Here is a 15,000-nt window from a genome sequence, read left to right on the forward strand (position 1 = left end):
CTTAATTATTTCATGTAATGCTGGGGAAAATATAATTTGCGGAGATAAGCCAAGACGCCTGTTGGATGGTTTCCTGGTAACATGCTTATTTTGGGGAGAGAGAGAGAAAATATTGTTGTGGTCTCCGCTTGAAAGCAGCGGAGGAGGGGTTGACGGCCCAAGAATAAAATGAAATATCGGATCCCCGATAAATTAGCTTTCGCAGCGGGGTGCATAAACCAGGTCTGAAACTCCGAAAAAGCCAACACAAAGAAAAACAAAAACACAAAGACGGAGGGAGAATGAGAGACTCGAGTGGGAGAGCGAGAGAATAGGAGAGACAGAAGGACAGAGCGAGCGAGTGGGAGAGGGAGAGAATAAGAGAGAGAGAGAGCGAGGGAACGGAAGAAAGAGAGAGTGGGAGGAGTGCCAAGATCCCAGACCCGTAATAACACATTGTTTCACCTCAAATAATTACCGCGCATTACGAGAGCGCACACTGCACTTACACACCGTGAGGTCTGAAACGAAGTGCTCCGCAAAGCTGCCAACTGAAAGTCAGACAATAAAGAGAAACTATTACCTCAAATGCAGAAGATACGCGTACGTTTCCTTTGTATTTTTTATATTTGCACCAAGTAGAGAAGTCAAACACAGAAAGGCCCGACAAAACGGCGACGTATTTCAGCGAAACAGTTTTTGACTGACGCCGCCCTTGACACAGTCAAATTACACCACTGAAAATCAGTAGCCCTGCGTGCAAAGCCCTTATAATATTAATCATAATAATCGTAATAATAATAGCATAGTGACGTGTCATACCAATCAAGCTCATTGAACCTACCTAGAAGGAAGGAATTAGAAGACAGACAGAAACCCAGAGAAAGATTTATGCGTTTGTGTTAGCGCTCACGCTAGCACTCGCCGTGACGGAGGGGCCGGGTGGAGGAGGGGCTGGGTTGAGTGGGTTGAGTGGGTTGAGTGGGTGGTGATATGGAAGAGGAGATGAGTCTCAGCGGGGTTTGATTCTCCTGGGAGACTGTGCTTCTCTGACCCCGTGCCTGTGTATCTGGGCCAGTCACTGCAGGACTGAGGCTTATGTAAACCTGCATGTCTCTGAGACGAAACCTCAACCTACCTGTGTGTAATATGATGCATCCCTTATGAAAAGGAATCTTAACAAGCTGTACCCAGACACGAGCAGTGTAATTGTATTTGCGTTGGAGGAAAAAAAGTTCTGTGGTTTTGTGTGTGTTTCTGTATGTGTGTGTGTGCATGCACGTGTGTGTGCGTGTGTGTGTGTGTGTGTGTGTGCGTACACGTGTGTGGGTGTGTGCGCGCATGTGTGTGTGTGTGCGTGTGTGTGTGCATGTGCATGCACGTGTGTGTGCGTGTGTGTGTGTGTGTGCGTGTATACGTGTGTGGGTGTGTGCGCGCATGTGTGTGTGTGTGCGTATGTGTGTGCATGTGCATGCATGTGTGTGTGCGTGTGTGTATGTGCGTGCGCGTGTGTGTGTGTGTGCATGTGTGTGTGTGTGTGTACAGATGGAGCACCGTCATGGGAAGAAGGACACTGCGCTCCCTGTCAGCACACATCACCTGTTCCTGCAGATGAAGAGTCTGATGAGCTCCAACCTGGGGGAGGAGCTGGAGGTGTACTTCTTCATCTACGACAGCCGAGAGACCCGCCCCCTCAGGTGCTCACTTCCCGCATCACTTCCTGCGCTACATTACCCACCGCAGAGGTCAATCTCTGGCAGAGGTGGTGAAAGAAAAGTTATTTTGTTTGTTTCCTCCACCCATGAACTCAGCCAGCTGATTTCACTCATTAGTTCTACTTCCTGGCTGAAGAGCTCTGCTGATTAGCTCATCCAGGTGGTTGGAACAAAGTCTTGGGAAGGAGTTCTACTTTCTCAACCTGGATTTTACACCTCCACCAATGTTTGTGTACAGCGAGCTTAGAAAATGCCCATTTCCTGTATCCACATAAGGCTTTTAAGGAATGTGCAGTTCCCCTGAACTAGTTCTTGCAGTTATGAAAGCTTTTTGAAGAGGAGTAAGTTTTTTTTTGTGTTCCATGGTTATGAAATCAGTTACTTAGCAACGCTCTTCAATTAATTTTAAATTCGTGTCACTGTATTTTCCGCAAGCTGTTACCTACCTCCCCTGTAAAAGCTTAAAAAGTAGTTTGTGTTTATTTAGCCTACATTACGGGATGTACACGGTTGAGGAGCGGTCGTTCGTAGCGAATGCGACGTTTGCGCGTAGCGTTTGCGGTCCCGCTCTGGAGAACGCACGCGACCGCGCTCCTGTGATTCGGTCACAAAGATTCGGTGCGGCGGTTTCTCAGGGGGAGCGGCGGTGACAGCGTGCGGACTAAAGAGGGGCAGGTACAGCCGTCGTCTCTCCGTAACGCTCCGGCGCGTCGAGAGAGCCCCCCGTCTCTCAGCCTCAAAAACGGCTCACGCTTCTCCAGCGCTTTCTAAACGGAGACGTTTATGTAACGCGTGACTCACACGCCGGGCGGGAGAGCGGCCTCTCGTTTTTGCGCCGCGCTCCAGACGTATTCAGCGAGACTCAGGCCCGCGTCTCCGCGCAGCCGCCTCTCGACACGGCGCTTTGTGTGAAGCGCTGTGGAAATGAAACCCGGCGGAGCTGTACAGATGAAATGAACTGCTGGGCGCTTTGTCTCGTACGGCGGCGGGGCAGAATCGCACACGAGCGCGTCGTGGCAGAGCGTCGTTGAGATGAGACGAGAATAACCAGCAGGTCCAGAGGTGCGAGGTTGTCGCAGGACGCCCGCGTCTCCGCTGCCCACGCGTTTCCGGTCTATCGGAGGGACGCGTCCCCGTGCGTTTTAATTAGCCGCGGTTCACCGCCAGCCAGCGACGCGCGGGCGTTTCCTCCCCCCCCCCCCCCCCCCCCTTCCAACGGACGCTTTGAGCTGGGCTCGTTAGAATGTGTCGGGGGCTACTTCCTGTTTGTTCACACCTCGCAGCCCTCCTACAGCGGCGGCCATTTTGTGCCAGATTAAGTACACAGGTAATTGCAGAAGAGCTGTTGCTGTAGTGAAATGTCTGAACCGCAGCTGTCCGTGCTGCTGTTTGAGTGTTTTCCGTGTCGGCGTCGGGTGTGGAGCTGAGATAAATAGCTACGCTTAATGATATGTTAATGATGCAGTTTGTTGTGTGCTGCTTGCCAAAATTAAATCCCCGGAAATTCTGATAAACACGGATTTGAATATCAATGAAGAATCAGTTTTTGACTGCAGCCCTGCTCGTGCTTTCGGTAACTGCACGTAGGCCTGTATCTCCATCTGTGTCTATAATAAAACATCCACAGATGAAGTTTCATTACAGTACTAATATAGGTGTTGAATGTGTTATTACCTGTTTCCTCGGTGCTGGCCACTGTTATTCTGCAGCTCTATTATGAAAATGTGTGTGAATGAGAGCAGTCAGGTGCTTTAACTGACAAATAGGTGCTACGACAGTGATCAGACAAGCGGTTTAAATGATTGATGCGGCATCACTGTGCTGTCATTGGCCGGGATGCGGTGTCTCCGTGCTGCGATTGGCCGAGATGCGGTGTCCCCGTCCACAGAACAGAACCTCCGTGACAGAGATACCCGCACCCTGCCCTCAGAGCTGAACTCCTCCCGTGTAATCGCCTCTCGTTCTGTCTGAACGACGCTGCCGGCACCACACCGCCTAGTCATACACAACGTCATTAATAATGTAAACCACTGGCACTCACTTGCGAGCTGTCTCCATTAGTCCCTGGAGGAGTCCCCCGGGGTGCTTCATGTGCTCTCTGAAGTGCCGTCTCGCCCCTCCCGTTGTCCGTGTGCCCGGTCCCCACGGTTTCTGTGGCATTTCGCTGCAGTCTTCTTGCGATTATTTTCTCGCTTTATAAAGTATTTTTTCAACCCAAAGGCGTAATTAATGTGCTTGAGACGTGCAGTCCGCTGCAGAGCGTGAGCACAGACATGAGTGGGAGGAGGACCTTTCGTCCCTCAGCTTTAGCAGGCGGACCAGCAGGGGGCGCTGATGAGCAATGCTGTAGCCTGTAATGTGTCACTCCCAGGATAAACCACCCAGCAACTCCTCAATGCCCATTTTACAATGTATCTAAGCAACTAGAGGGGCCAGCTCAGTGTTATATTGTTTTTGTGAAATGAAAGTATAATTATATTTGGTGTGTTTTTATGTTTGCGATATGGTGAAAGTTATTGATCTGAAGTGTGTGTGTGTGTGTGTGTGTGTGTGTGAGTGTGTGTGTGAGTGAGTGAGTGAGTGTGTGTGTGTGTGTGTGTGTGTGTGTGTGTGTGTATGTGTGTGTGTCTCTATTCTCAGTCCCCTGCTCTTCATATCTCTCTCTCTGTGCAGTGAAAGGTTCTTTGTGAGACTCAATAAACAAGGAGTGCCCAAATCCCCAGAGAAAACTGAGCGGCACTGCACCCTTTTCATAGTGAGTGTTCAGCTGCCCTCATTCAGGGAACTCTCTCTCTCTTTCTCCCTCTCTCTCTATCTGCATCTCTCTCCCCCTCCCTCTCTCTCTCCCTCCCTCTCTATCTGCATCTCTCTCCCTCATCCGCCCTCTCTCTCTCCCTCTATCTCTCTCTTCCTCCCTCTATGTCTCTCTCCCTCCCTCTCTCTCTTTCTATCTGTACCTTTCTCCCTCCCTCTCTTTCTCCCTCTCTCTCTATCTGCATCTCTCCCCCTCCCTCTCTCTCTCCCTCCCTCTCTCTCTATCTGCATCTCTCTCCCTCCCTCTCTCTCCCCCTCCCTCTCTCTCTCCCTCCCTCTCTCTCTATCTGCATCTCTCTCCCTCATCCGCCCTCTCTCTCTCCCTCTATCTCTCTCTTCCTCCCTCTATCTCTCTCTCCCTCCCTCTCTCTCTTTCTATCTGTACCTCTCTCTCTCTCCCCTAACAGATGAAATGAGGAAGAATTTTTGTTTCATTTCAATTCTGATAATGTTGTTAATCATGATTTTGTTCAGATATTTTACTTTCATTTTGTATATATGTGCAGCTGATTTGTACCACCCTATTTTTTTACAAACAAACATGTTTGTTTTTCCACCTATGTGTATCATATTTATGATATTATGTGCAAAGAGCATTGATTGTGGTTGAGTAACACTCGCTTTTTCTTTTCCAGGACTTGGGGAGCAGTGATCTTAGAAAAGATGTATATATTGTAGTCCACATTATAAGAATAGGTAAGATCCGAAACGTTGCCATCACCTTATGTATATGAATGTTCACTTCTCACTTTCAGGGTTTATATACGGTCAGAGTGTGGTTGTGTCAGGACATAAAATGGCAGTCAGAGTGCGGTTGTGTCAGGAGGTAAAATGGCGGTCAGAGTGCGGTTGTGTTGCAGGGCGCATGGGGGCGGGGGAGAAGAAGAACGTGTGCAGTGTTCAGTACAGAAGACCGTTCGGTTGCGCTGTGGTCAGCATTGCTGACCTCCTCACTGCAGACTCCAAGGATGACCACCTGCTCAAGGTTTACGCGTGAGTCTGTGCACAAGGCCTTCACAAAACCCATTCACAAACACACTACTACACACCTAACAAAACCTGTTCACAAACACACTATTACACATCTAACAAAACCCATTCACAAACACACTACTACACACCTAACAAAACCTGTTCACAAACACACTATTACACATCTAACAAAACCCATTCACAAACACACTACTACACACCTAACAAAACCCATTCACAAACACACTGTCACAAAACCCATTCACAAACACACTACTACACACCTAACAAAACCCATTCACAAACACACTGTCACACACCTAACAAAACCCATTCACAAACACACTACTACACACCTAACAAAACCTGTTCACAAACACACTATTACACACCTAACAAAACCCATTCACAAACACACTACTACACACCTAACAAAACCCATTCACAAACACACTATTACACACCTAACAAAACCCATTCACAAACACACTACTACACACCTAACAAAACCTGTTCACAAACACACTGTCACAAAACCCATTCACAAACACACATTTACACACTGAACCAAACCCATTCACAAACACACTACTACACACCTAACAAAACCCATTCACAAACACACTGTCACACACCTAACAAAACCCATTCACAAACACACTACTACACACCTAACACAACCTGTTCACAAACACACTATTACACATCTAACAAAACCCATTCACAAACACACTACTACACACCTAACAAAACCTGTTCACAAACACACTATTACACACCTAACAAAACCCATTCACAAAAACACTTTTACACACCTAACCCATTCATTAACACTATCAATTGCAGACTTAAAATCGTATGTAACATTTTTTGCTCAAGGGAAACATTTTTGCCAATGAGATCATTTGACTTATTTCAAGGTTTGCCAATGGGGTGAGAATTTTACTTGTCAAGCAAATAGTAACTTAAAGCAAGCTAAGACTTTCTGTGTGCGATTCAAATAAATCTCATTCCAAGGCTAAAAAAGTGTGAAGAAGATGCAGGTTTACAGACTGACTGACAGACTACAGGGCTGTACATTCTTACACTGTCCAGTTCTTCTACAGTTGTGCTGAGTTGCTGGGTTGTAGTGTTTTGCTGGCTGAGTTGTACTGTGTTGTGCTGAGTTGTATTATGTTGCTGTGCTGAGTTCTCGTCATGTTCAGATGTCTTTCTCTGGCTCTGCAGTCATTCAGATGGCTTCAGTACATTTTATCCATGAGTCTGTGTCTACCCGCGTCACCAGCCTGAGCTAGATGTGTGAACCACATCGCTAATGCCCTGCGCTGGCCACCGGATGCCACAGAAATGACTATTGACTTGACCCAGATGGGCTGTTGACCCAGTCTGGGACAGATATGACCAATTTGTCTCTTCCTGTGTCCTGGTGCCGGCACACACAATGCAAGCATTCAGCAAAAATACCCCCTGAACACCCCTTCTCCTTTTCAGCTGTTATTTATGACATGTTCACGGTGAGCGGTTATATTCTCTCACTGCAGCTGTAACAGAGAGTGGTTATATTCTCTCTCTCTGCAGCTGTAACAGAGAGTGGTTATATTCTGTCTCTCACTGCAGCTGTAAGAGAGAGTGGTTATATTCTCTCTCTGCAGCTGTAACAGAGAGTGGTTATATTCTCTCTCTGCAGCTGTAACAGAGAGTGGTTATATTCTGTCTCTCTCTACAGCTGTAACAGAGAGTGGTTATATTCTGTCTCTCTCTACAGCTGTAACAGAGAGTGGTTATATTCTCTCACTGCAGCTGTAACAGAGAGTGGTTATATTCTCTCTGCAGCTGTAACAGAGAGTGGTTATATTCTCTCACTGCAGCTGTAACAGAGAGTGGTTATATTCTCTCTCTGCAGCTGTAAGAGAGAGTGGTTATATTCTCTCTCTGCAGCTGTAACAGAGAGTGGTTATATTCTCTCACTGCAGCTGTAAGAGAGAGTGGTTATATTCTCTCTCTGCAGCTGTAACAGAGAGTGGTTATATTCTCTCTCTGCAGCTGTAACAGAGAGTGGTTATATTCTCTCTCTGCAGCTGTAACAGAGAGTGGTTATATTCTCTCTCTGCAGCTGTAACAGAGAGTGGTTATATTCTCTCTCTGCAGCTGTAACAGAGAGTGGTTATATTCTCTCACTGCAGCTGTAACAGAGAGTGGTTATATTCTCTCACTGCAGCTGTAACAGAGGGTGGTTATATTCTCTCTCTGCAGCTGTAACAGAGAGTGGTTATATTCTCTCTCTGCAGCTGTAACAGAGAGTGGTTATATTCTCTCTCACTGCAGCTGTAACACGGAGAGCGAGTGGTATCAGGTGCATGAGAACATCATTCGGAAGATTAACTCCAGATACAACCTCTCGGGCTCCAACACCGGTAGGAACACCACATGCGTTTTGTCATTTGTTTCTGTAAAAAAAGTGTCAAAATTTCAATACAATAAAATGTAATTTTACACATTAGGTATGTATCGTAAAATCCAGAAGGAAATAAAATCTGGAAGTGCAGTAAAGATGGCTTATGTGTGTGTATGTGTGTGTGTTTGTGTGTGCATATGTGTGTATATGTGTGTGTGTTTGTGTGTATGTGTGTGTGTGTGTCTGTCTGTTTTTGTGTCTGTGTGTGTCTTTGTGTGTGTGTGTGTGTGTGTTTGTGTGTGTGTGCATGTGTGTATATGTGTGTGTGTGTATGTGTGTATGTGTTTGTGTCTGTGTGTATGTGTGTGTGTATGTTTGTGTGTGTGTGTCTGTGTATGTGTGTGTGTGTGTCTGTTTGTGTGTGTATATGTGTGTGTGTGTGTCTTTGTGTCTGTGTGTGTGTCTGTGTGTGTGTATATGTGTATGTGTGTGTGTCTTTGTGTCTGCGCGTGTGTGTGTGCGTGTGCGTGTGTGTGTGTGCGCATGTGTGTGTGTGTTTGTGTGTGTGTGTTTGTGTGTGTGTGTGTGTGTGTCTGTGTGTTTGTGTGTGTGTGTGTGTGTGTGCATGTGCGTGTGTGTGTGTGTGTCTGTGTGTGTGTGCGTGTGCATGTGTCTGTGTGTGTGTGTGTGTGTGTCTGTGTGTCTGTGTCTGTGTGTGTGTGTGTCTGTGTGTCTGTTTCTGTGTGTGTGTGTGTGTTTCTGCAGGCCTTGCTGTCACCCTGCAGCTCCTCCATGGGGACATAGAGCAGATCAGGAGGGAGTACATGGTGCTGTTCACCCGGGGCGTGTCCATCACCCGGAAACTGGGCTTCTCTGATGTCATAATGCCAGGTGAGTGTTCTAGAACACGTGGTTTAGAACTTTGAAAAGCGCATGGTTCTAAAAGCCTGCTCTGGAGTTGAGTGGAGGCTCTGTGTTCTGCGGTTGGGCCCTCAGCCTCTCGGCTGTCAGAAGCGGAAGACCTGAGCGCTGTTGTGCAGATTGCAGCCTCATAGTGCAGCCTCTCAGTGCTCTATTTATGAAGCACAGCTGGCCCGCTTCCTGCCCTCCAGACCGGAGGCCCTGTCATGTCGCTGTGCTATCAGTCCGACACGCCTGCTGTAAAAAGCCAGCATCATCCTCTTCATGTTGATTCAGACATCAGACGGGAAATTCCTTGTGTGTGAAACAGTGGTGTCCGCAAGTCACTGGAGTTCCTGTGCGTGATTCACTACTGGCGCTTAGTGGGTAAAGGTTCTGGGTGCTGGCTGAGCCCTACGTGTGTGTGTGTGTGTGTGTGTGTGTGTGTGTGTGCCATCACACCCCAGCTGAGCTATAAACTCTATAAACTGAGGACCCTTACACCCAGCTATAACCTGAACACCTGTCAACAGCGTTTTAACCTCCGCCCATAATAATGAACTTTTTCCAGGAGCTGAGCTGTAACTTCCATCTGTCAGTATAACTTCTGTCCATCAGCAGAAGTACACACTCCATCCATCAGCAGAAGTACACACTCCACCCATCAGCAGAAGTACACACTCCATCCATCAGCAGAAGTACACACTCCATCCATCAGCAGAAGTACACACTCCACCCATCAGCAGAAGTACACACTCCATCCATCAGCAGAAGTACACACTCCGCCCATCAGCAGAAGTACACACTCCACCCATCAGCAGAAGTACACACTCCACCCATCAGCAGAAGTACATACTCCACCCATCAGCCGAAGTATATGTGTGCAGTATGCATGTGCAGTATGTAAAATACAGCGTGCAGGCAGCCGTGTAATTATTCTTATACTCCCCCCCCAGGTGAGATGCGGAATGATCTGTACATCACGCTGGAGAGAGGGGAGTTTGAGAAAGGGGGGAAGAGCGTGGCCAGAAACGTGGAGGTTGCTGTGCATGTTCTGGACTCTGAGGGCCAGGTGCTCAAGGTAAAAGAGACTCACTACTGCCTACTCCCTACACACTACACACTACATACTACTCCCTACACACTACATACTGCTCCCTACTCACTGTATACTACTCCCTACTCACTACTCCCTACACACTACATACTGCTCCCTACTCACTGTATACTGCTCCCTACACACTACATACTGCTCCCTACTCGCTGTATACTGCTCCCTACTCAGTACATACTACTCCCTACTCACTACATACTACTCCCTACTCACTGTATACTGCTCCCTACTCACTACATACTACTCTCTACTCCCTATGATGTCATTCACACCATAACAGAACTGCAGCATGCTTCAGGAGTGTTAAATAAATGTATCACTGCATTTCAGCACTTACTGTACAACAAAGTCTGAAATGACTGCGCTCAAGACCTAAATTTGGTGCGTTATGTAAGCGCTGAATAAAGCACTATATCGAGGAGGAAAAAGGCTCAGCTCACCTCCAACATGCACAAAACTGTCCCTGCTAACGGAGGTTCAAACTGGACAGGTCAGGAGAAGGTGCTTTCAGCAGAGAGCTTTGTGCAGTGTGAAGTAACGAGAACAAAGGAGTTCTCCCGGTCTTTGTTCTTTTTATTTCAGGCTGAAGAAAGGTCTACGCTGAAACCTTTTCGCACCACAGCCTTCTGTCTCCCGGATTTAGCACTTGCGAGAAAACTTTGAAATGATACAAATTATTCAGTCTTTAAGATATTGCGGTATATCACACTGCTGTGAATTATAGTGTCAGTGTCAAACCTCAAGATGTCCACGTATTTGTAGTATGTAGCTGTTTGTTCACAGTAGTCGTCCTCCCCAAGCTCAGACAGCTGTGAGTGGAGCTCATATTGCTGTCTCCCGCAGTGCCCCCCTCTCTCTCCTCTCCCAGAACTATGTCTCGGCGGGCTCCGGGGAGCTGGGGGGCGACCAGTTCCACTCCTTCGTGCTGTACCACAACAACAGCCCGCGCTGGGCGGAGCAGATCAAACTGCCCATCCCCGTGGACACCTTCAGAGGGTCGCACGTCCGCTTCCAGTTCCGCCACTGCTCCAGTAAACACCTTCCCTCTCTCTTTCTCTCTCCCTCTCCCCCATTCTCTCTCCCTCTCTGTCTCCCTCTCTCCCTCCCCCACTCTCTCTCCCTCTCTGTCTCCCTCTCTCCCTTTCTTGCTCTCTCTCTCTCTCTCTCTCCCCTCTCTGTTCCTGTGCTCTGCCATCGCTCAGAGGCACACAGCAGGTATTGCTTGTGTCACATGGAGGGGGTTGTCTCTCATTATCAGTGCCAGTGGGTAACGTAGTCTTCTTAACCCGGAGGAGGGGGAGGTGTATTTGGGGTGTAATGGTATCTAATTTGGGCACACGCTGCTCTGAATGCCAGCTGCTGGTGCTGCTGAAAAGACCCAAATATTAAGGGATCCCTGCTGTGTCTGTCACAGGGGGAGTTGCAGCAGCTAACAGCGTTGAGGGGGGGTTTCTGTGAAAGTGCGGCGATGATGTGTTCTGTCTCCGCTCCAGCGAAAGAGAGGGGGGAGAAGAAGCTGTTTGGCTTTTCCTTCGCGCCCCTGATGCAGGAGGACGGGCGCACGCTGCCCGACGGCACCCACGAGCTCATCGTGCACAAGGTACAGCGCAGGGCAACTAGAGTGAACCGCACTGTCACACTGTAATATATCCTACTGTCACACACACCATAGTGTAAACATACCCTACTGTCACACACACTGTTGTGTTAATATAGCACACTATCACACTGTAATATACCCTATTGACACTTAAATTCTAAGTCAGTGTTCGAGAACTTAGAATTTTTTCATACTTTCATCATTTTGTTCAGTTAAGGACATTCTCATCACATGTTTGTGACCTCACACCTTAAAGGGTTAACATACCAATAAGCGAATTCCCCTTCACCACAAACCTCTGCTTCTACACATCGCAGTTACTGTGCCAGTCCCAGATCCCACAGGGCAAGCAGCAGCAGGTCGGCTCTGTGCAGGAGCTGCTGTTATAGCGGCTCAGAAGCCCTGCAGCGGAATGCAAGCGTGGGCGTGAGAAACCGTTTTTCAGAGGAAAAAATGCAATACTTGCATTACAGGGGTGCATTTTTTTTACACGCTGTTGCGATTCAGGAGCCTCTTCGAACCGCGTTAATCCTACGGTAACCTCTTCGACCCCCGGATTACGCGTTATCCGGGAGTAAACGCGGCACTGGGCGTTTTAATTGACTGAAGGAGTCCAGCAGAGGCGTGAAAAAATGATAACAGCGCGGCAGCTAAGGAGCAGAGAGATGTTTAAATCTGTTAAATTAGTCTGACCTAATTCTGCACTCAGAAACTGGGGCAGCGTATTCAGGACCAGTGCTGGGGAAGGCTTAGCGCCAGTAAGCGTTTGCAGGGGCAGAGTCGGGTTTGAATACCAAATTCGCAGAGAGGCACTGGGAGAGCCGTGACTGCAGCGTTCGCGACCGCGCTGTAACGGGGTTTCTGAAGCGTGCGGCCGATCCGGGGACGCCCGTTGCTCTCGCAGAGGAAGGACCTCCGTGTCGTTTATGTGCCGCGGAAATTTCCGGTCTTTTTCTCCCAAACTTTTCGCCAGCGAGGGAGTTTGGGGGCGGGTGTTAGCCGAGAGAGGGCGGTGTTAAATAGTCTGTGCTGACACTTTTGCACAAGACCGTTTCCCTTGTGCCGGGCTACAGAAATAGCCCTCTGAGTGTATCACCCTGGGAAAGCACTGAGGATTTTGTCGCTCGGTTTTAACGGGAGTTTAAGTGGCTGTTTCTCTCTCTGTTTTCCTGTTCGACTCAATTAAATTGATTTCAGTCGAAACGGTGACTTGCAAGGAGCAAGTCGTGTGAAATGAGAATGAATTATTCATAATCAATTAATGAATAATAATATTCATCACAAAATATTGATGAATATTATTATTCATTAATTCATTATTAATAATCAATTAATTAATAATAATTTTCATCACAGAATATTAATGATTGTGTCTCTGTCTCTATTCCCCTGTCCCTCCTTTCCTCTCACGATATTTTTGTACCTCTCTCCCCTCTCTCTCCTCTCCCCTCCCTTGCCCTCCCTCTCTTCTCTCATTTCCCCTCTCTGTCTCTCTCCTTTCCTCCCCCTCCCTCTCTCATCCCTCTCTCCTCTCGTCACCCCCCTCTCTTTCCTCTCCTTTCCTGTCTCTCTCCTCTCCCCTTCCCCCTCTTCCCTCTCTCCCCCTCTCTCCCTCCCTGCCTTTCCCCCTCTCTCTCCTCTCCTTTCCCATCCCTCTCCCCCTTTCTTCCCTCTCCCTCCTCTCCCTCTCTCCTCCCTCCCTCCCTCTCTTCTACTCTCCCATCTCACCCCTTTTCCTCCCCCTCTCCCCTCTTCCCTCTCTCTCCCATCTCTCTCCCCCTCTCTCCCTCTCCCTCTCTCTCCCCCTCTCCCCCTCTCTCCCTCTCTCTCTCTCCCTCTCTCTCCCCCTCTCCCCCTCTCTCTCAGTGTGAGGAGAGCGCTAACCTGCAGGACCCGGCACGCTACCTCCAGCTCCCCTTCTCCAAAGGAAGCCTCCCTGGCGGCGGCCAGGCGGTGAAGAGCAGCAAGGAGTCCTTCTGGATCACGTCCTACCTGTGCTCCACCAAGCTGACCCAGAACGGTCTGCCCCGTCTCCATTTTCCCTCACCTATCCGTCTGTTTCACCTGTCCCCACTAAGAGAGACAGCGCTAATGCTAACTGCTGGCTCACACTGCAAACAAGCTCTGACTTAACAAGTGTTTTTAATCTTGTCGTGAGACTTTGAATCAATTATTGTTCTTTTTTTAATCAAGTACAAAATATTAGCTTGATCTAAGTTTGCTTGACAAGTGAAATTTTGTTGCCCCGTTGGCAATTCTTGAAATGAGTCAAACTGTCTGATCTCACTGGGAATATTTTTGTCTTGTTTAGAAAAAAATGGTATATTTAAATAAAACACTTCAGGTCATTTCAGCACAAAATCTGCACCAGGATCTGTTTACACTGGTGCTGGTGTTGGGTGTTGTTTATGGGGGTCTGGGCGTGGTGTTGGGTGGTGTTTAGGGGGTCTGGGCGTGGTGTTGGGTGGTGTTTATGGGGGTCTGGGAGTGGTGTTGGGTGGTGTTTATGGGCTCTGGGTGTGGTGTTGGGTGGTGTTTATGGGGGTCTGGGTGTGGTGTTGGGTGGTGTTTATGGGCTCTGGGTGTGGTGTTGGGTGGTGTTTATGGGGGTCTGGGTGTGGTGTTGGGTGGTGTTTATGGGCTCTGGGTGTGGTGTTGGGTGGTGTTTATGGGGGTCTGGGTGTGGTGTCGGGTGGTGTTTAGGGGGTCTGGGTGTGGTGTTGGGTGGTGTTTATGGGGGTCTGGGTGTGGTGTCGGGTGGTGTTTAGGGGGTCTGGGTGTGGTGTTGGGTGGTGTTTATGGGGGTCTGGGTGTGGTGTTGGGTGGTGTTTATGGGGGTCTGGGTGTGGTGTTGGGTGTTGTTTATGGGGGTCTGGGTGTGGTGTTGGGTGGTGTTTATGGGGTCTGGGTGTGGTGTTGGGTGGTGTTTATGGGGGTCTGGGTGTGGTGTTGGGTGGTGTTTATGGGGGTCTGGGTGTGGTGTTGGGTGGTGTTTATGGGGGTCTGGGTGTGGTGTTGGGTGGTGTTTATGGGGGTCTGGGTGTGGTGTCGGGTGGTGTTTAGGGGGTCTGGGTGTGGTGTTGGGTGGTGTTTATGGGGGTCTGGGTGTGGTGTTGGGTGGTGTTTATGGGGGTCTGGGTGTGGTGTTGGGTGGTGTTTAGGGGGTCTGGGTGTGGTGTTGGGTGGTGTTTATGGGGGTCTGGGTGTGGTGTTGGGTGGTGTTTATGGGGGTCTGGGTGTGTGTGCAGGGGACATGCTGGATCTGCTGAAATGGAGAGCTCACCCAGAGAGGATCGGCGACAGTCTGTCCAAGCTGAAGGAAATTGACGGCTCAGAGATAGTCAAGGTACAGCCTTCGCCCACCCACACACATGCTTCATAAGCTATAGGCCTATAGCCTATAGCCTAGCCTAGTGGCCTATAGCCTATAGCCTAGCCTAGTGGCCTATAGCTCATAGCCTAGCCTAGTGGCCTATAGCCTATAGCCTAGCCTAGTGGCCTATAGCTCATA

General features: G+C 48.7%; 1 protein-coding gene across 3 annotated transcripts in view; it reads left to right on the forward strand.

The window, feature by feature from the left end:
• The window catches only part of dock4 (dedicator of cytokinesis 4), an 84,895-nt gene that overhangs the window by 34,289 nt on the left and 35,606 nt on the right, over positions 1 to 15,000 (forward strand). For all 3 annotated transcript variants that reach the window (XM_061229180.1, XM_061229181.1, XM_061229182.1), the window contains exons 8-18: positions 1,525 to 1,676; positions 4,368 to 4,449; positions 5,144 to 5,204; positions 5,369 to 5,501; positions 7,806 to 7,894; positions 8,641 to 8,766; positions 9,732 to 9,856; positions 10,758 to 10,920; positions 11,383 to 11,489; positions 13,356 to 13,509; positions 14,738 to 14,835. In XM_061229180.1, the coding sequence (XP_061085164.1) occupies positions 1,525 to 1,676; positions 4,368 to 4,449; positions 5,144 to 5,204; positions 5,369 to 5,501; positions 7,806 to 7,894; positions 8,641 to 8,766; positions 9,732 to 9,856; positions 10,758 to 10,920; positions 11,383 to 11,489; positions 13,356 to 13,509; positions 14,738 to 14,835 (1,290 nt within the window). The remainder of the gene's footprint in view (positions 1 to 1,524; positions 1,677 to 4,367; positions 4,450 to 5,143; positions 5,205 to 5,368; positions 5,502 to 7,805; positions 7,895 to 8,640; positions 8,767 to 9,731; positions 9,857 to 10,757; positions 10,921 to 11,382; positions 11,490 to 13,355; positions 13,510 to 14,737; positions 14,836 to 15,000) is intronic.

This window comes from Conger conger, chromosome 19 (assembly GCF_963514075.1).
Source record: "Conger conger chromosome 19, fConCon1.1, whole genome shotgun sequence".
In the NCBI taxonomy this organism is placed as follows: domain Eukaryota; kingdom Metazoa; phylum Chordata; class Actinopteri; order Anguilliformes; family Congridae; genus Conger; species Conger conger.